Below are 22,117 nucleotides of genomic sequence, written 5' to 3'. Positions count from 1 at the left end.
CTTACACTAACCACCCCCCTCTCCACACCTAACCCTAACCTCCCCCCTCTCCACACCTAACACAAACCTCCCCCTCTCCACTCCTAACACAAGGAAACATAAATAAAACAGCAAAGAAAGGCCTGTTATCCAGCGGTGCTCAGATGTGATGGGGTGCGGCGATGGGACTCCTGCAGAGGGGACAGGTCCGGCTCTCCTGCAGCCAACGATCGATGCAGGTCTGGTGGAAAGGGTGGTTGCACGGAAGTCGTCTGCAGGGAGAACAGAAATATACATTAACCACTTCTATACCATGAAATTTTGTGCTGATCTGTGCTGCGTGGGCTCTCCAGCCCACAGCACAGATCAGGTTGCAGCCAGGCCGATCAGACTTCCCCCTTTTTTCCCCACTAGGGGGATGTCCTGCTGGGGGGGTCTGATCGCCGCTGGCTGCTTGCGGGGGGGGCTCTTCAAAGCAGCGCCGTATACATGTAAACACCGGGGAAGATCTTCCCCGTGTGTTTACATTTACCCTGCGTGTTCACGGAGACACCCTCCGTGAACTGACATGGAACGTTTCCATGGAATACACTTCAGGATTCAGGGGCGTACATATACGCACCGAGAATCCGGAAGTGGTTAATATCCAGACTGACAGAGGCTATATGTGACACTAAATACAGCAAAGACAATAGAAATGTGTAACAGAAATGAGCATTACTTACCTCACCCTCTCTTCCTGCTGGATATCAGCGAGGCAGATGGCGCACATCCCATCATCTTCCCGCTTCCTCTGTGGATGGAGAAAATGCTTATTAGCGCAATGAAGGCAGAATAGACCACAGAATACACAGATATTGCCGTATTTTCCACCGAAACACCGTCACAACCTAACACTAACCTCACGCCTCTCCACTCCTAACATTAACTCCCCCCCCTATCTACTCCTAACACTAACCTCCCCCTCTCTCCACACCTCCCCTTAACCTCCCCCCCTTCACACCTAACCCTAACACCCCCTCTCCACCCCTAACACTAAGCTCCCCTGTCTCCACAGCTAACACTAACCTCCCCAATCTCCACACCTAACACAAACCTCCCCCTCTCCACACCTAACCTCCCCCCTCTACACACCTAACACTAACTTCCCCCCTCTCCACTCCTAACATTAAGCTCCCCCCGGTCCACTCCTAGCACTAACCTCCCCCCTCTCCACACCTAACCCTAACCTCCTTCTCCCCATCCCTCCCCTTCACATGTTAAACTAACCTCCCCCTCTCCAATCCTAAAACTAACCTCGCGTCTTTCCACTCCTAACACTAACCTCACCCATCTCCAGCCTCCACACCTAACACAAACCTTCCCCCTCTCCACCCCTAACATTAACCTTGCGCTTCTCCACTCCTAACACTAACCTCCCCCCTCTCCACACCTAACACTAACCTCCCCCCTATCCACACCTAACACAAACATCCCCCCTCTCCACTCCTAACACTAACCTCCCCCCTCTCCACTCCTAACACTAACCTCCCCCCTCTCCACTCCTAACACAAACCTCCCCCCTCTCCACTCCTAACACAAACCTCCCCCATCTCCAAACCTAACACTAACCTCCCCCCTCTCCACTCCTAACACGAAGCTCCCCCCTATCCACAGCTAACACAAACCTCCCCTTCTCCACTCCTAACACTAACCTCCCCCATCTCCAAGCCGAACATAAATCTACCCCCCCCTCCACTCCTACACTAACCTCCCCCATCTCCACATCTAACACAAACCTCCCCCTCTCCACCCCTAACACTAACCTACCCACTCTCCACCCCTAACACTAACCTCACCACTCTCCACTACTAACACTAAGCTCCCCCCTCTCCACAGCTAACTCTAACCTCTCCACACCTAAAGCTAACCTCCCCCTTTCCACACCTAATACTAACTGCCCCTTTTTCCACATGTTATGCTGGGTACACTTGTTACGATTTTCCGCTCGATTTTCCCACCGGATCGTTTTTTCCGCTCGATTCTGCACTCGATTCTCTTATCTTCGCTCGTTTTTCTTATCTTTTTCCATTCACTTCTATGAGAAATCGAGCACAGAATCGATCGGGAGTAATATCGGACATGAGGGAATTTATAAATCAGATGCATCTATCATACGGAAAGTCGTAACGTATGTATCCAGCATAACATTAACCTCTCCCCCTCCTCCACACCTAACACTAACCTCCCCCCATCTACACCTACCACTACCTCCCTCCCTGCTACCTTTTTACCTAACACTAACTCTTGAGGCTAGCATATATTATAGCTTATTACTGTTCCCTGCACTACAGTGCACTAAAATGTACCCCCCCCCCCCCCAAAAAAAAAGGTTTATTCCTTTACCTTCTTTTGATCATCTTTACACGGTGGCTCCTCCTCCTCCGGCTCCTCCTCCTCCGGCTGCGCCTCCTCTGGCTGCTGACGATGGAGCGTCACCTGCAAATTTTCCTGTAAAATATATAAGTAAAAATGAGAAGCATACCAAGTTCTTACTTTCAGCCAATGGGACACAGTACAAAGGGACTCTTCTTAACCTCCTGAGCGTTACGCCGCTCAAGAGGTTTTGTTACTTTTTGCCCACTTTTAAAATAAGTGTGCCTAATGACTGTAAAGCATATAGCTAGCACTAGGCTAGCTAGTAAAGGTGTTGGGTACCCTCTGATCACCACCGCTCCCCCATTTATATGTTACCCAGCCTGGATCCAGCGATCGGCGCAGCCCCCCCGGACAGCTCTGGTCTTCACTATGGGGAGGATCGCAGATGACCTCATGATGTCGCTGACGTCATATGCAAACCCGATCCTCCCCATAGAGAGACCGGTGCTGTGTCCCGGGAGGCTGCACGATCGCTGGATCCAGGGGCGGGGGGGGGGGGGGGGGGTAACATATAAACGGGGGGATCGTGGGGATCCAGGGGTGCCCAGCACTCTTACAAGCTAGCCTAGTGCTAACTATATGCTTTACAGTCATTAGGCACAATTCTTTATTTATAGGGTACTCCTGGGGCCACAGAGCGGTATGCCCGACACAGTCTCAGGCATACCGCTAAGGAGGTTAAAGCGCTTCAGCAGTGTTTTGCAGACATGAGATTGATGGAAAACATCTCCATGCGACAATGTTACCCATCGCTGGAGCTAATCTATGCAAATCCCTATTGAAAATATGGAAACAAAATCTCTTACCGGAAGGGACCTCAGGTCAGCAAGGCGCGCTCCAGGTGCTCGAAAGGACAACACGAAAGCCATTGGAGAGGTGGTTCCGAGTCCTACAAGTCCTACAAGTTCAATGAAATGGAACATTTATTATTGAATGTGAAACTTTTTCAGGTTTTAAGAGTCTATATTCATGTTAGGGAGCTTTACTCTCTCTTCCTGTTCCAAAAGCATGATGGGAAGGGAGAGGAAATCTGCCCAGGGTACACTATTTGACTTTACAGAGTGGGGTAATACACAAGGTGTTGTATGCAATAAACTGCATTAAGCAGAATTACATGCGTAAAGTTTTATGCATGATGAGTAGAGCGTAATGCATTGCATGTAATGTATTGCATTCTGCTCTACTCATGATGAAGTAAGACTTTACACACAAAATGTTGCTTAACACAGTTTATTGCATACACCCCAAAAGTTCTTAAAGAGTACCTACCGTAAAGCATACCTTGTAGTTAATTTACTCCTCATTGTTCCCTAACATAGGATTGGTGATTGAATGGGTGACTGCATAGCTCACAACTGTCCCTTTTTCGGAGGGACAGTCCCTCTTTGGGAGCCCTGTCCCTCTGCCCCTCTTCCCTCCTCATTTGTCCCTCTTTCAGGACTTTGTTCCTCTTTCTATGTAAATATATATATTTCTCTACTAAAATGTGTTTAAATTGACTCTAAAGTTTATTCCATCCTTTAAATTGATATATTACTATTTTTAAAATGTTAATATGAAGGAAAATGAACCAGGATAGAAAGGAGCAGTGTGGTTTGAATTATAAAACAACATTTTTCTTATGAAATCTTTATGGTATGCGCGACAAGGGGTGTTCTGCTCAGAAAGTTTAATTGGAGCCAGCGGTGGCAGGCCCGGATTTACCTGACAGGAGCCTATAGGCACAGATACCCTGGCACTCTAGACTTAGCCCTCTATGAACCTACAAATCCCGCCTGTCTACAGGTGCCCCTTAGTATTAGGCGGCTAGAAGTACCCTCAACAATAAGTAGCTAGAGGTGTCCCCTAGTATTGGGTAGTTAGAAGAACCTCAGTATTAAGTAGCTAGAGGTGCCCCTGACTGAAGGGTGATCTCGTCAGTGAAAAGACCAGGGTGGGTAACCTCTCATTTACACTCCACTCAGGACTCTGTATAGGAAAGGAGGGAGGGAGGGAGGCGCTCAGGGAGGGCCTGTAGGCATGTGCCTGCAGTGCCTTATGGTAAATCCGGCCCTGAGCGTTGGTTTATTCAGCAGAGGATGGTAAAGTTGCAATGCACAGAGAGTGCATAGAGCAATTTTACCAGTACTTCTGACAACAAAGCAGCACATGCAGGGCTGTGGAGTCGGTACACAAATTATCCAACTCCGACTCCTCAGTTTATGAAACCACCGACTCCAGGCACCCAAAAATGTGCTCCAACTCCTCAACTCCGACTCCAAAGCCCTTAGCACACGTTGTGCAATTAGTGTGACCAATGTTACCTAGATAATGCTTGCATTACCTGGGTACCGCACCAGTGTTCCCCACCTCTGTCCTCAAGGCCCACCAACAGTGCATGTTTTGTGGAAATCCACAGAGGTAGTTGATCAGCTCTGCTGAGACACTAATTACCCCACCTGTGATTGTGTGTGGCTTCCTGCAAAACATGTACTGTTGGTGGGCCTTGAGGACAGGGTTGGGGAACTGTGCTCTACTACACTACTTGCAAAGCTTTGCTGAATACACCCCAATATTTCTATTCAACCTAATGTATAATCTTTAAAAAATGTAAAATTGTGTTATAGAAGCCTTTACCCCGCTTGATCTCTGACAGAACATTCCTCTATCAGATGGCACACTTGGCCAAGCTAACAAGGTTATGAGGTGATGTGCTGCCCTCTCCCTCTGCAGATGTGGCGATGTGCATGCCAGCAGGACTGGTGTTTCTTGAATGACTTACATTGTATATACAGTGACTTACCAACAGGAACATTAACGTTGATCCTGCGACGTATTCTGGGGAGGCGCAAAGTCACGCGCACTGCAAGGTTGTTTCCCCACTGTGAGGTCGCCACTTCCCTCCACCAGTCTTGAGGGTGCTCCGAAATCGCAACTCTTAGACTAAAGTTGACGAGTCGGATGCCGTCTGCTTCAGAGGTGACGGAAGTTGGAATGTGCACATTAACTTCCACTAGAAAGGGACAAGAGAAGATGGGGTCAGAAACTATTACATTACCGCTCTTCTATCTAGCAACTTCTAGTTGCTTTACTGTCCTATCCCTAACCTTACTGCCTAGGTTACACCTGACCCTAATCACTCCCTCCTTCTATGCCTTTCCCTAACCTTACTGCCTGGGTTACACCTGGCCCAAATCACTTCCTCCATCTATGCCTATCTCTAATCTTACTGCCTGGGTTACACCTGACCCAAATCACTTTTCTCCTTCTATGACTAACCCTAACCTAACTGCCTGGGTTACACCTGACCCAAATCACTTCCTCCTTCTATGACTATCCCTAACCTAACTGCCTGGGCTACACCTGACCCAAAACACTTCCTCCTTCTATGACTATCCCTAATCTTACTGCCTGGGTCCTGACCCTAATAACTCCCTCCTCTCATGCCTTTCCCTAACCTTACTGCCTGGGTTACACCTAACCCTAATCACTCCCTCCTCCCACGCCTTTCCCTAACCTTACTGCCTGGGTTACACCTAACCCTAATCACTCCCTCTTTCTATGACTATCCCTAACCTTACTGCCTGGGTTACACCTAACCCTAATCACTCCCTCCTCCCATGCCTTAAAGGAGTGATCCAAGCTGCTAAAAAAAAGGAAGAAAAAAGATCCACTTACCTGGGGCTTCCTCCAGCCCGTGGCAGCCGTCCTGTGCCCTCGCTGCAGCTCCAGCGGCTCCCGGTCTTCTCTGCTGGTGCAGCCGACCTCACCAGGTCGGGTTCCGGGTCGCCTTCTTCTGTGCCCCAACGCGTGGGTCACGGTCTCGCCAACGTCATCAGGACAGTACTGCACAGGTGCAGAACTATTGCGCCTGTGCAGTACCGTCCTGATGACAACGGAGAGACCACGTGACCCGCGCGGTGGAGCGCAATATAAGCCGACCCGGAACCCAACCAGGCGAGGTCAGCTGAACCAGCGGAGAAGACCGGGAGCCACCGGAGCTGCGGCGAGGGAACAGGATGGCTGTCACGGGTTGGATGAAGCTCCAGGTAAATGGATCTTTTGTTTTTAGCAGCTTGGATGTATTCTTTAACACCAACCTTTACTATTTAGTTATATCACCCTCCTCATTCACCTAAACTTTATCTCCCAACTAACCTGTCCAGCAAATGAAAAGACATGGGAGCTGCATGGCAGACGCAGTGGCATGTCTTACAACTGTCCCTGTTTTGGAAACAAATCCCACAGTCCCTCTATTCCATTCTAAAATCCCATATATTGTACCAACATACATGGTTTGTTTAAAAAAATATATTTACCATTGTGGGGCTACATTATGAAGGGGTTATGCACAATCCGTAAATGCTTGTTTTGTGTTTGTCAGTTTGCCTAAACGTGCCACACAATGCAATGTGTCTGTCAGTGTCACAGTAGAGTGCATGTCAGTGTCACAGTGCAATGTGGCAATCAGTCACCAGTGTGTGCTGTCATTTTGTCATTGTTGCTGTATAGTGTCTCAATGTCACAGTGCAGTGTGTCTGTCAGTGTCACAGTGTAGTGTGTCTGTCTGCGTCACAGTGCAGTGTGTCTGTCAGTGTCACAGTGCAGCGTGCCTGTCAGCGTCAAAGTGCAGCGTGTCTGTCAGTATCACAGTGCAGTGTGTCTGTCAATGTCACAGTGCAGCGTGCCTGTCAGCGTCAAAGTGCAGCGTGTCTGTCAGTATCACAGTGCAGTGTGTCTGTCAGTATCACAGTGCAGCGTGTCTGTCAGTGTCACAGTGCAGCGTGTCTGTCAGTATCACAGTGCAGCGTGTCTGTCAGTATCACAGTGCAGCGTGTCTGTCAGTATCACAGTGCAGCGTGTCTGTCAGTATCACAGTGCAGCGTGTCTGTCAGTATCACAGTGCAGTGTGTCTGTCAGTATCACAGTGTAGTGTGTCTGTCAGTGTCACAGTGCAGTGTGTCTGTCAATGTCACAGTGTAGTGTGTCTGTAAGCAGGGCTGTGGAGTCGGTCCAAAAATCCACCGACTCCGACTCCTCAGTTTAGGACTCCACCGACTCCGACTCCACGACTCCGACTCCTCTAATTTGCATATTACAATTTTGTTGATTAAAAGTATGTAACATGAAATTCGTCTCTTAACTGCCAACGCTTAGGAATTTTACAAGACAACTGAAGTGAGAAGGATATGTAGACTACTATATTTATTCCCTTTAGACTAAAACTAGTCCTTGGTAAGAGTACTTGTAAAAGGTACAAACCGGAACAAAGAACATCTATCAGGCCCTAGGCAATGTAAGTGTGGGTACATGTAAGAGTGATGTGCAGGTACTCTGCAGGGGATTGAGGAGATTGTAAACAGACAACACCTCTGTGTTCAATGTGCACAGCATTCTCAGTGGATTCCATGCAGCTCTGTGGGGAGTGCATATGTAGAGTATAGTACTACTGTGTAACAAAGTAAACCTGAGACAGATGAAATTAAAGTTTTATACATACCTGGGGCTTCCTCCAGCCGCCTTCAGGATAATCAGTCCCTCGTTGTCCTCCTCCACCACCTGGATCTTCTGCTATAAGTCCAGGTACTTGAGCCAGTCAGGCGTAGTGCGCATGCACACACTCCGCCGCCAGGAGCATACTACACCTGTGCAGCACTATTGCGCAGGTGCAGAATGTTCCTGGCTGTGGGAGCGGCATGCGGCCGGACAGCGCTGACTGGCTGAATTACCAGGACTCATAGCAGAAGATCCGGGTGGTGGAGGACAGTGAGGGACTGATTAGCCTGAAGGGGGCTGGAGAAAGCCCCAGGTATGTATAAAACTTTACTTTTCATCCGTCTCAGTTACCCTTTAATTTGTAGTCACCAAACCAAATTTTAATAACATATCAAATTATTTGATTTCATCAGCAAAGGGAGTGCATACATTTGCATAAATCAGCATCAATGCAGAATTATTTCCATCTCGTTGACCATCTCTATTAGTGACATGGCTAACCATCGTGCTTTATACTTACAGCATAGATGTTATTTAGTGTATATAAGAGATTCCTGTGTACACATCATATATACAGTCACAATCAGATATGTATATCTGACTTTAAAAATACGGGGACTGCTTTATTGAAGCAGCACAAGTAACTAATTTTGATTGGTTTATTTCATTTTTGTGGACTAAGCACAGCTATTACTGTATATATACATTATTTTTAATGACTATTATCTGAGAAATAGAACATTTTATCATATTTTCTATTTTAATTACAGTTACAAATTCATTAGGAGTCGGAGTCGGTGCATTTTTTCCCGACTCCGACTCCAGGCACCCAAAATTGCCCGACTCTCCGACTCCACGACTCCGACTCCGACTCCACAGCCCTGTCATATGTCAGCCCCTGTTAATGGTCAGTAGTCCCAGTCACTGTAGCCCCATCAGTGGTAACTGCAGTCCCATTTGTACACAGAGGTAAAATTGCATTCTAGACCCAATGCTTGTCAGAGTGGTCCCGGTAGGTACAGCCCCGGTCCATCACTAGTCACACACCAGGGAGGCAATGGTAAGCAGAAACACAGTTTATGGGTACTGGAAACATGTAATACACTATGGGGGTACAGAGAAGCTGGAGGCTGGGATACATTATGCGATGCTGGAAATATTGGACACCTTATGGGCTCCTGAGGAGCCGGGACATATGAGAGTGCTGGGAAGCTGGGACACATTTAGGGGCATAGCAAGAAATGACTGGGCCCCATAGCCCCTGTATACAACTGCCTCCATCTTGAAGCATTACGGGGGTACCGGGAAGCATTGTGGGGGTACCGGGAAGCATGATGGGGTACCGGGAAGCATTATGGGGTACTGGCATGCTTTATGAAGGTACTTGGAAGCTTTATGAGGGTACTGAGAAGCATTTTGGGGCACTGGGAAGCATTATGGGGTACTGGGAAGCATTATGGGGTGCTTGGAAGCTTTATGAGGGTACTGGGAAGCATGATGGGGTACTGGGAAGCTTTATGGGGGTACTGGGAAGCATTATGGGGTACTGGGAAGCATTATGGGGTACTGGAAAGCATTATGGGGTTCTGGGAAGCATTATGGGGTACTGGGAAGCATTATGGGGTACTGGTATGCTTTATGAAGGTACTGGGAAGCTTTATGAGGGTACTGAGAAGCATTTTGGGGCACTGGGAAGCATTATGGGGTACTGGGAAGCATGATGGGGTGCTGGGAAGCATGATGGGGTACTGGGAAGCATTATGGGGTACTGGGAAGCATTATTGGGCACTGGGAAGCATTTTTGGGGTACTGGGAAGCATTATGGGGTGCTTGGAAGCTTTATGAGGGTACTGTGAAGCATGATGGGGTACCAGGAAGCATTATGGGTACTAGGAAGCATTATTGGGTACTGGAAAGCTTTATGGGGGTACTGGGGAGCATTATGGGGTACTAGTAAGCTATGACACAGAGCTGAACAGTGGAATGTTGCTGTGTTGGGGTTATAGTTGAATTGCTATGGTTCTCACCTGGCTCAACTCCGTCCCTCGCTCCAATCCCAGGATCGGTTGCCCGTCCTCTCCACAGATGACTCAGGTAAGCTCTGCAAAAAAGAGAGAGATTTTTTTAAACTGAGGAAACAACTGTGCCTGTGTGAGGTTTGTAAGGCTCCCTGTATAATAGCCCCTGCCCTGATACCTGGGAGACCCCCAACCACACCAACGCACAGACACCTCTAACACCCCCCAAACACACACCCACCCACATAGCCGGTCCCCGGATAAATGTTTAGACTAGAAAGTGGTCCCGAATAATTTTGGGGACCCCTGCTGTAAATGCTCTTTTACACTACATGCAATTCCAATTTGATGTGATTAAAAAAAGTCCTGCATGCTGTGTTTTTCTTCTTGTGTTCATAGAAACCAGTCCACAAAATGCTAACTCACTGCACCCCCACCCCATCCCATCTCCCTCATTCCCCCTGCTTTGGCAATGCCTGTATTGAAGCTTTGTCATGCCAATAAAGCTATTTTTGATTTGATTTGATTTGATTTGATAAGCTGGTCCCTGCAGAGTCCAGGCTGGAAGCACAGCTATGCTGTGTGAAAAGAGGAGTGATTCCTGTCTTCCAGCCAGACAGCATGCAAGTACAGGAGAGCTTGTTGTGTAGACACAAGCAGAGGAGAGGGTGGGCGGAGCAGCTGTTTCAGAGGGCACACTCTTCCAATCAGTGCTACTAGAGATGGGAAGACCGGAACTTTTCAATGATTCGGATGATTCTAATCGGATCAGTCAAAAGATCAGGATCTTTGAACCGAATCTCTAATCATTTTACTAGGGAAGCATTCTGGAGGTTAAATGACTAGCAGGACAGGACTTTCCCTGCAGTGGACAGAGAAGGGGAAGGTGGTGGACAGACAGAGAAGGGGAGAAAATGGACAGAGAAGGGCAGGGAGTGGAAAGAGAAGGGAGGAGGTGGACGAAGAGGGGTGAGCAGAGAGCAAAAATGTTTTTTTGCACACATTACCCACATGTTGCAATCATATGCTTTAAATATATTTCAGCTATATGTTCATCTGTATACTTTGAATGCAAACGTCTCACAGTGAAAGAAAGCATTCCCCAATGTGTCCTTTTTTCACCTCGAACACTCGTCATAAATTTAGGGAGAAGTTGAGTGCAGCTGTTTAGAGCAGAGTGCAGGAGGATCATATTGCACTGCAATCACAGTACCTGCCCTGTCATTCTAGCCCAGCACACTGTCTGCAAAGTTACTGAGCTGTGCTTCTGAGCCAAAACTTTCCCATTTGTTCACTATGCACAACTACGGAACAGTCAGCCTAAAATGAGCAGCACATTACAGCCAGTACGTGTGCTCTACACATATCTGGCAGTGGCACCCATGTCCCCTCTCTCATTTACCTGTCCCTGCAAGGCTGGCTCCCCTCCAACTGAGCGATCCATCTCTGCTCTGCTTCCAGGCCCCCCCCCCCCTGCCCGCTGAGAGGAGGGGGGGACGTGCCGCTCCTGGCTCCACCCCCTTTGTGAACCAAATTGTTCAGTTTGATGATCCGGATGATTCGACTCACAACAAAGATCCGAATCGTTCATGATCCGGACAACACTAAGTGCTACAGTTGAATACAGGGCGCTCTCAGACACCATGGCTTCTCCATGCACTATAGAAGTGCATTCATCTTACAGACTCAGCAGCTGGCTTGTACATTTGTCACCCCCCCCCCCCTGCCTACTCCTCACCCAGGGCTCTACGCCCCAGGGCTGGGCCGAGGCAGAGGCAAGAGAGGCTCCAGTCTTAGGGCGCAGTGTAGAAGGAGGCGCACAACTCACTCAGCTATCATTCCCTTTTTGTGTTCAAAGCATAAAGAAATAAGACAAGGGGATGCATGGCAGTGACTGCAAGCCAGATATCTAGAGAATAAGGGGGGGGGGGGGCACCTCTTAGTCTAATAGCAATCAGTGTGTGATGGCTGGGGTGGGAGGGATGGAGGGGCGCACTTTGGTGTCTCAGCATCGGGTGCTGGAGGACATTGTACCAGCTCTGCTACGCCCTCCCTCGCATCATTGTAGGCCAGTGGTCTGTAGTGATTGGATCCAAATGCAAGAGCACTGCTAGGTAACAGCACAGGATCTGTCTGTCTGTCTGTACAGTGTTGTGTCCCTGAACTGTCCCCCCTAGCAATCGCATCAGATCACTACGGGTTGCAACCATTACAGGTGTCCACTAATCTTAATGCAAACCTGAACTAAAAAAGTCAAAAATAAACATACGCATGTCATATATACAGTGGGTTGCAAAAGTATTCAGCCCCCTTGAAGTTTTCCACATGTCACATTTCTGCCACAAACATGAATCAATTTTTTTGGAATTCCAAGTGAAAGAACAATACAAAGTGGTGTACACGTGAGAAGTGGAACGAAAACCATACATGATTCCAAACATTTTTTACAAATAACTGCAAAGTGGGGTGTGCATAATTATTCGCCCCCCTGAATCAATACTTTGTAGAACCACCTTTTGCTGCAATTACAGCTGCCAGTCTTTTAGGGTGTGTCTCTACCAGCTTTGCACATCTAGAGACTGAAATCCTTGCCCATTCTTCTTTGCAAAACACCTCCAGCTCAGTCAGATTAGATGGACAGCGTTTGTGAACAGCAGTTTTCAGATCTTGCCACAGATTCTCGATTGGATTTAGATCTGGACTTTGACTGGGCCATTCTAACACATAGATATGTTTTGTTTTAAACCATTCCATTGTTGCCCTGGCTTTATGTTTAGGGTCATTGTCCTGCTGGAAGAAGGTGAACCTCCGCCCCAGTATCAAGTCTTTTGCAGTCTCCAAGAGGTTTTCTTCCAAGATTGCCCTGTATTTGGCTCCATCTATCTTCCCATCAACTCTAACCAGCTTCCCTGCTGAAGAGATGCACCCTCCGAGCATGATGCTGCCACCACCATATTTGACAGTGGGGATGGTGTGTTCAGAGTTGATGTGCAGTGTTAGTTTTCAGCCACACATAGCGTTTTGCATTTTGGCCAAAAAGTTCCATTTTGGTCTCATCTGACCAGAGCACCTTCTTCCACATGGTTGCTGTGTCCCCCACATGGCTTGTGGCAAACTGCAAACGGGACTTCTTATGCTTTCTGTTAACAATATGTAGAAGCTTTCCAGAGGCGCCAATAGAATAAAAGTCACTTAAGGGCTGGTTCAGACGGACGTCTGCGTAGCGTCGCGTCTGGGGGCGTTGCGGCGGCTGAGCGGTCAGGCTTTCAGTAGCCTTTGGTCGCGTCGTGATGCTGTTGCGGTTTTTTTTTCCCGTAGGGGAACATTAGCCGTCGCGGTTGGCCGCTCCCTGGAAGCTACATGTTGCTTCCAGGGGCAGCCCGAACGCTCGCGAAAATCGGGACCCGAACGCCGCGTTCGGGTAAAAGCGCGCAAAAGCTTGGTGTAAACGCTCTCATTCACTTGAATGGGAGCGTTTACCGCGACGGTCCGAACGCTTGCGGTAAACGCTCCGCAAGCGTCCGTCTGAACCAGCCCTAAACGAGCTTAAAACCGATGGGGCAGTGGTGGGCCTATCCCATCCATGCAGACAAAGCAAACAAAGGAAAGACTGTGGCATCAACAGTCAAACAACAATTTTATTTATACTCCACGGTAAAAATAGGCAACGCGTTTCACGGGCTCAATCCCGCTTCATCAGGCCAATCAAAAAGGAGCATACAGCTTAACAGCATCAAAACCACACAGAGGCGCTCAGTGTGGTTTTGATGCTGTTAAGCTGTATGCTCTTTTTTGATTGGCCTGATGAAGCGGGATTGAGCCCGTGAAACGCGTTGCCTATTTTTACCGTGGAGTATAAATAAAATTGTTGTTTGACTGTTGATGCCACAGTCCTTCCTTTGTTTGCTTTGTCTGCATGGATGGGATAGGCCCACCACTGCCCCATCGGTTTTAAGCTCGTTTAAGTGACTTTTATTCTATTGGCGCCTCTGGAAAGCTTCTACATATTGCTAAGTCCACCCTTGGTGGAGGGTTGTACCCATCTTCTTCCCATCTACAGAGAGCGACTTTTAATCCTGAATGGGGGCAGGTTAATCTCCCCACCTGCCTTCACAGTGGTTGCCTAATGGTAACCCTGGTTTGTGAGTATTAAATTGTTATATTACTCATTATTAATTATCATCTATACAATATCACACTATTGGGCTCTTGGTGTCCCCCCTCCCTTTTTCTGTTAACAATGCCTTTCTTCTTGCCACTCTTCCATAAAGACCAACTTTGTACAGTGCATGATTAATAGTTGTCCTATGGACAGAGTTTCCCACCTGAGCTGTAGATCTCTGCAGCTCGTCCAGAGTCACCATGGGCCTCTTGACTGCATTTTTGAGCAGCGCTCTCCTTGTTCGGAGTGTGAGTTTAGGTGGACGGCATTGTCTTGGTAGGTTTACAGTTGTGCCATACTCCTTCCATTTCTGAATGGTCGCTTGAACAGTGCTCCGTAGGATATATTTAAGGCTTTGGAAATCTTTTTGTAGCCTAAGCCTGCTTTAAATTTCTCAATAACTTGATCCCTGACCTGTCTTGTGTGTTCTTTGGACTTCATGGTGTTGTTGCTCCCAATATTCTCTTAGACAACCTCTGAGGCCCTCAAAGAGCAGCTGTATTTGTACTGACATTAGATTACACACAGGTACACTCTATTTAGTCATTAGCACTCATCAGGCAATGTCTATAGGCAACTGACTGCACTCATGTCAAAGGGGGCCGAATAATTATGCACACACCACTTTGCAGTTATTTATTTGTAAAAAATGTTTGTAGTCATGTATGATTTTCGTTCTACTTTTCATGTGTACACCACTTTGTATTGGTCTTTCATGTGGAATTCCAATAAAATTGATTCATGTTTGTGGCAGTAATATGACAAAATGTGGAAAACTTCAAGGGGGCCGAATACTTTTGCAACCCACTGTACCTCTGTATAGTCTACTCATCAATCCCTTTCTCCTCTTCTGTGTACTGTTTGTCCACTGTGATCAATAGAATTCTCCATCCTCCATTTTGAAAATGGCCATTACCCCATAACCGCTTCCTGGTCAGCACACTGTTAAACTGTGTCCATGTGAAACATGGACATTACTTTGCTCATCAGTTGTTCTTTCAGTTATAATAAACTGAGATAAACTATTTGTTTTAAGATATTCCATGGTTTTATTTTATGTTTAAAGTGGTTCTGTGGATAGTTTTTAAAAACAAAAACTGACACTTACCTGGGGCTTGTACCGGCCCCCTGCAGCTGTCCTGTCCCACGCCGTCCTCCTACGATCCTCCGTTCCCCGCCACCAGTCACGGTCCAAATATTCATCTAACTAGACGAGTACAACTGTGCCTGCACTGCCTCGCTCCTGTTCGCGTCTCCAGGGGCATAATGCGCAGGCGCAATATGAAAACATTTGTACTGCGCAAGAGCACGCGCGCAGGCGTGAAGGCGCAGTTGCATTCGTCTAGTTTTTAAAAACTATACAGATAACCCCTTTAAACATTTACAAAGTAGATTTAGGGCTTGTTCACACCTAGGGCATTTAGTTATTTTTTCAACGCCAGCGATTTCAAAATCACCATAAAAGCGATTGTGTAATGTGTCCTTATGGAACTGTTCATATCTGCTCATTTAGTCTGCTTTCCACTGACTAAAGTGCTGCCTGCACCATTTTTGGGGAGATTTTGCTATAATGGAAGGTATAGGAAAAGCGCAACACGCTCACAAAATCGCTTTATGCATCAATTGCATGTACGCTTTCATGAATAAATACATTGTATTTATTCATTTCCGGGTGAAAGAGTTCACTTCCTGACTGACATCAGGAAGTGAACAAACGGAACCGCTCTGCAAACGGGCTTAGAAAAATGCTGGATACAATATCAAAGTGCACAGGTAAGTGCTGGGATCGGGGAAACAAAAATCACTCACAAAATCGCAAAACGCTGGCCTCAGCGATTGCGATTTTAGATGTGAACACTGAACAAAGCCTTAGGGCCTGTTTCCACTACACACAGATTGGATGCAAAAAAAACTGACTCCAATGAATGCCTATGGGCCTGTTTCCACTAAACGCATTTTTTTGATGCAGATTTTCCCATAGGCATTCATTGGAGTCAGTTTTTCTGCATTCATGCTGCATTAATTCTGCATCCAATCTGCGTGTAGTGGAAATAAGCCCTAAATGTTTTTCTGACTCAGTTCAATGACAATCTGTTAAGTGTTCCAGTGCTAAAACATAGGAATAGTTGACCTTTATATCTATCTCCTGCCCTCAGAAGCTCTTCTCTGCTAGGAAAGAGTTTTATGACTGTAATTCCTTATCTATATAATCTGACAAGGGTCCTACATGAGAGAAGCTGTCACTTACATGCCTGTAGGGTAACTCTCTCAGGCAGGAAAATAAAAATGGAAACACAGCCTAGTTATTAATATATTTGCTACTGTACATACACAGGTCTATCTCACCATGTCATATGTCACCTCGAGTACACTTCAGTGCAGGTGTGGAACATATGTAACTACTTTCCCTGGTGTTATTACTGTTATTACACATGCAGGCAGAGGAAAATATCTGTTCCTTTTGTGTGAATGATCTGTTTTTGAAATACATACCTTACATATGATTAACGTCTAAATATTTCCAGATGGTTTTTCATTAACAAAAAATACTTTTACAGGTTATTTATGATTTACAGTATATTTTGTATGCCTAAGAACTCACTAGAGTGATTTGATTGCATAACATAAAGACTCACGAGGTGACATGTGACATGATGAGATAGACATGGGTATGTACAGTGCCTAGTACACAAATAAATAGGCTGTGTTCCTTTTTTTCTTTCTCTGCCTGAAAGAGCTAAAAATCAGGAATGTAAGTGGCAGTTCCTGTCTGGGTCGGGACCGGGTCGGATTCTAGCGTAACCCTCACTGATAAGGAATTGCAGCCATAAAACAATTTTGTGGCAGTAAATGGCTTTGAAGAGCAGGAAAGAGATAAAAAGCTTCAATAGTTCATCTATTTTTACCCTGGCATACTTCAATTAATGTGTCATTGAGAAAAGGCCATGAAACAGTAAAAGCTTAAAAAGTTGATTTAAATATAAAATAAAACTGTGGGATAACTTTCAAATTCATTTTTAGAAGTAGGAGGATCGATACAATTGTTTATCTCTGTTTTTTTTTTCACCTTGGATGTCCTTTAACTATTTCTGCTGCCTGGCCGCGATCACGGGCGCGCTCCCGTGCCCCCGTGTTGTCCCCTGGTAGCCCTGGGATCAGTGAATGGGAATGGTTCCCCATCACCGATCCGTCTCCCCAGCAGAAAAACCGAACGCTCTTACAAGCGGTTTCAGTTTTTTTGCCCGGAAAAATTTCCGCATTCCCCTTGTACTTCCGCTTAGCGAGAAGCACAAGGAGGGGAAGAAAATTCAAGGTGGCCATCTTGTGGCCAAAATAGTAAAACTACATCTACATATTTTTTACATTACAATTTACACATATAATAACATTAAAAATTAACTGTTTATTTCCCACACCAAAATATTACCCAAATAAGATTTTTAATGGAAAAAAAAAATTACAAAAAAAAAAAAAAAGACATAAATAGTTACCTAAGGGTCTGAACTTTTAAAATATGCTTGTGAAGGGGGTATAATACGAACATTTTTTAAATTATAAGCTTGTAAATAGTGATGGACGCAAAACAGAAAAAATGCACCTTTATTTCCAAATAAAATATTGGCGCCATACATTGTGATAGGGACAACATTTAAATGGTGTCATAACTGAGACAAACGGGCAAATAAAATACATAGGTTTTGATTATGGAAGCGTGGATTAGTTTAAAGCTATAATGGCCAAAAACTGAAATCATGAATTTTTTCAATTTTTTTCTTATTAATCCTGTTAAAATGCATTTAGAAAAAAAAATAATTCTTAGCAAAATGTACCACTTAAAAGAAAGCCTAATTAGTGGCGGAAAAAACAAGATATAGATCAATAAATTGTGATAAGTAGTGATAAAGTTATTAGCAAATGAATGGGAGGTGAAAATTGCTCTGATGCATAAGGTGAAAAATCCCCGCGGGCTGAAATGATTAAGTACCCATTGAGCCCAGCATAAGTAACCCACATGTTGAGAACCTAGACCATAGGGCACTAAAGGAACTCTGTCTACTATCAAGTGGGCGCATGCTTAGTAGTGCATCTGCAGTGACAGCACTAACACCTGGAGATTGTGGTGGTAAGATCTTGGTTATACAACATATCCCAGCCTCAACTCTGTACATTTGCTGTACAGTATAAACAAGATCTTACTGCTGAACTCTCAGCAACGTAGTATCTATCGGCTACATGTGCTTGCATTATAACTAAGCCTCTCCAAAGCAGTCTACTTCCTTTTTGTGGCTTTGCTAGCAGTAAACAGACAGAGAGGCCAGACCCATGGGCCTATGGTATGGCTGACTTTAGCTGGGGGAACATCTAGCTTTTGGGTGCATGAAGAAAGGGCGTTCAGAAAAAGGGCCCCGCTAAATAAGACGGGAAATGAAAACGACATGATATTAACTTTAAAAATTGTAACATAATTCATCAATACAGCTTAACCTAACCCTACTCTCACACAGAGCCACCCCCTGGTGGTGCCTAACCATTACCAGTCCCCCTGGTGGTGCCTAACCCTAAGCACCCCCATGGTGGCTCCTAACCCTAACCACCCCCTTGCACAAACACCTTTACACACATAGAAACAATAACATTCGATTTTTTAAAATTTGTACAAACAATATAATATAACAAAAAAAAAAACTATAACGTTGCAAGTTTCTAAAATGATAACATATTTCAAACATTTTAATGTTCTAATGTTGATAACGATATTTATCCCATGCCCATTTCACTGCGCGGGCAGCACGGTGGCGTAGTGGTTAGCACTCTTGTCTTGCAGCGCTGGGTCGCCAGTTTCAATCCCTGCCAGGTCAACATCTTCAAGGAGTTTGTATGTTCTCTCCGTGTCTGCGTGGGTTTTCTCCGGGCACTCTTGTTTTCTCCCACAAGAAAACATACCGATAAGTTAATTGGCTTCCCCCTAAAATTGGCCCTAGACTGTGATGCAGACACTAAACGATGCGTACATAGACATATAACTATGGTAGGGATTAGATTGTGAGCTCCTTTGAGGGTCAGTTAAGCGACAAGACCATATACTCTGTACAGCACTGCGGAAGATGTCGGCGTTATATAAATACTAATTAATAATAATTGGGCACTGTGGGGAGGGGGGGGGGGGGGGGGGGGGGTAACTAACACTGGGGAAAGTACTGTATACATAACAATTGATACAGCGCACCAAAATCTGCCAAGGACAACCACAGTGTCAGAGGTGCAAGAAGGGGATGGGGAACAGCTTATTATTATCATTCAAATCATTAATAGAAGTGATCATAACAAGCACAGGACCAATATAGAGCTAATGTTACAGACAGTTGCGGGCTCCTCTGTCCCAAGGGCCCTGGTGCGATCGAGGCCTCTGCAACCCCTTTTGCTAAGCCACTGTGCCTGTGTGAGGTTTGTAAGGCTCCCCGTATAATAGCCCCTGCCCTGCTATCGGAGAGACCCCCAACCACACCAATACACAGAAACCTGCAACACCCCCCAAACACACACCCACCCACCGCAGTGTAAAAGAAGCCTGAACCTGATCAGACTAGGGTGGAGAGGTGTGTCAGCTCCTCCCCTAGGTGTGGCCCGCAAACAGTGACATAGCTAAGGAGCTGTGGGCCCCGATGCCAGTTTTACATGGGTCACCCCAAGCATTCTATACATAACAGTTGATACGGCGCACCAAAACCTGCCAATGGCAACTACAGTGTCAGAGGGGCAAGAAGGGGATGGGGAACAGTTTGTTAATAATTACTACCATTCAAAGCATCTATATAAGTGATTATTATGAGCACAGGACCAATAGAGAGCTCAAGGGCCCCGATGCGGTCGCAACCTCTGCACCCCCTATTGCTACGCCCCTGTCAGCAAAACACCCAGGCCTGGAAAATCATCTCAGTACTCACCCCATCCTGCTCTTCCTCTGTATATAGATCACGCTCTTCTTTCTCCTAAGCACAAGCTCAGACAACGCTCTGCTTTCTGCTCTGCTCAAGCTCACTCAACTGAATCAGTGAGTGACCAACTCAACTGAATCAGTGAGTGACCACTTTCCAACTGCCATTTTGTTTATTTTCAAAAGATAACTGCCATTTGTAACTGCCTCAGCAGTTGGAACTACAACTACGGGTGCTCCAGTGGACCAAAAAGCCTCCACTTTGATAAGCTTTGATTCTGAGATGGATTTGAAACTGGCAGATCTCAACATTCTGGACTTATTCAAAGCCAGCTCACCAAAATCTGTTCGTTAACTGATCTGTACTCCCAGCTAGAAATAACTACTAATTCCTTTTTTTTTTCCTTATAAGCAATTATAGTCTGGTACAGTGGATTATAGCAGTTATAATTTCAAATACATCGTTTATATATATATATATATATATATATATATATATATATATATATATATATATATTATTTTAAACACTTCTGGGGGTTTAAGGGCCTTTTCCACTTGTGCGGTGCGAATCGCCATGGTAAAAATTTGCATGCGGATGCAAATTTCGCATGCGGTTGTATGCAAATTTTCATGCGAATTTGCATGAATGACGCTGTATGCGAATTTAACCATGGCAGTGCATGTGTGCTTTTCAATTGATTTAATGCGAATTTACATGTGAATTCGCATGAAAATTCGCATACACCCGCATAGCGGTATGCGAATTCTGATGGCCCTGCCATGCGAATTTTTCACGCGGATGAAAACGCTCAGAAATCCTGACAAGTGGAAACAGACCCATTCACTTGTATTGGCTATGCGAATTCGCATGCGGCAAACGCATGCGAATTCGCGATAGTGGAAACGGGCCCTAACACCTTCAGGCTGGTTTCACACCAGAAATCAGCGTAATTGATATGGTGCGTTGCGCCAGACGCACGGCACTGCACCGTCAAAAACAGGCTTAAAGGGAACACTGCGCTATCAGGCGGTGTTTCCTGTCTGGCCGTCGGACAAGCAGGAAGTGACACGCACGTGACGCGTGCTTGCCGTCACGTTCTATTTCAGGTATGCAGAAGTGCATGGAAGCGTATTAAAATACGCTTCCACGCATGCGCGCCAGGATGTCGCAATGGTGATTTTAAAAAAAAAATCTACACATCGACAGAAACTAACATGACTTTTAGCCGACACAGATCGCCGCATCATTAACGTAACTTTGGACCTGCGTCGGGGTTGTGGCGAAACGCCGCTTCCGTCACATCACACCGTAACGTCACAGTATGAAAATCTCCATAGACTTTCATTGCACGGCGGTGGGGTGCGGTAAAAATACTGCACCCCACCGCCTGGGTGTGAAAGGGCCCTCAGATTCCTGATAATTTTGGCATTTCAGCTGTGTTGCTATGAAACAGCAATAACTTTTTATTTATTTTCCATGACAATCTAGGCTTTCTTTGGGTAATATTTGTTTTAAAGGGAAGGTTCAGGGAGGGTTGGTAAAAAATAAAAATCAATTTCCACTTACCTGGGGCTTCCTCCAGCCCGTGGCAGGCAGGAGGTGCCCTCGCCGCCGCTCCGCAGGCTCCCGGTGGCCGACCCGACCTGGCCAGGCCGGCTGCCAGGTCGGGCTCTTCTGCGCTCCAAGGCCCGGAACTTCTGCGTCCCACGCCGGCGCGCTGACGTCATCGGACGTCCTCCGGGCTCTACTGCGCATGCAGGCCAATTGAGCACAGTAATACCATGGTCAGTAAACCATTTACCAGTGGTTTTGGCACTGTGATCAGGTGCCAGGTTGTACTGAAAAATGAAATATTCATCTCCATAAAGCTTTTCAGCAGATGGAAGCATGAAGTGCTCCAAAGTCTCCTGATAGCTAGCTGCATTGACCCTGCCCTTGATAAAACACAGTGGACCAACACCAGCAGCTGACATGGCACCCCAGACCATCACTGACTGTGGGTACTTGACACTGGATTTCAGGCATTTTGGCATTTCCCTCTCCCCAGTCTTCCTCCAGACTCTGGCACCTTGATTTCTGAATGACATGTAAAAGTTGCTTTCATCCGAAAAAAGTACTTTGGACCA

General features: G+C 46.1%; 1 protein-coding gene across 1 annotated transcript; it reads right to left on the bottom strand.

The window, feature by feature from the left end:
• Window positions 1-48: 48 nt before the first annotated feature.
• LOC137528230 (uncharacterized) lies at window positions 49-20,134 on the bottom strand. Its single transcript, XM_068249517.1, has 7 exons — window positions 19,998-20,134; window positions 9,900-9,973; window positions 5,180-5,389; window positions 3,204-3,295; window positions 2,365-2,469; window positions 705-772; window positions 49-251 (listed from the first exon to the last, which is right to left on the bottom strand). The coding sequence occupies exons 1-7, from the start codon at window positions 20,000-20,002 to the stop codon at window positions 140-142; spliced, it is 666 nt and encodes a 221-aa protein (XP_068105618.1). The 5' UTR covers window positions 20,003-20,134; the 3' UTR covers window positions 49-139.
• Window positions 20,135-22,117: the final 1,983 nt, after the last annotated feature.

This window comes from Hyperolius riggenbachi, chromosome 8 (genome assembly GCF_040937935.1).
Source record: "Hyperolius riggenbachi isolate aHypRig1 chromosome 8, aHypRig1.pri, whole genome shotgun sequence".
NCBI classification, from domain to species: domain Eukaryota; kingdom Metazoa; phylum Chordata; class Amphibia; order Anura; family Hyperoliidae; genus Hyperolius; species Hyperolius riggenbachi.
The sequence above is the reverse complement of the archived record's forward strand: the minus strand, read 5'-3'. Positions and strand labels throughout refer to the sequence as shown.

Coding starts and splice junctions, on each gene's coding strand:
- LOC137528230 (XM_068249517.1), bottom strand. Junction 3,296..5,179: donor CAACGTTAATGTTCCTGTTG/GTAAGTCACTGT, acceptor TTGAACTTGTAG/GACTTGTAGGACTCGGAACC. Junction 252..704: donor CAGCAGGAAGAGAGGGTGAG/GTAAGTAATGCT, acceptor TTCTCCCTGCAG/ACGACTTCCGTGCAACCACC.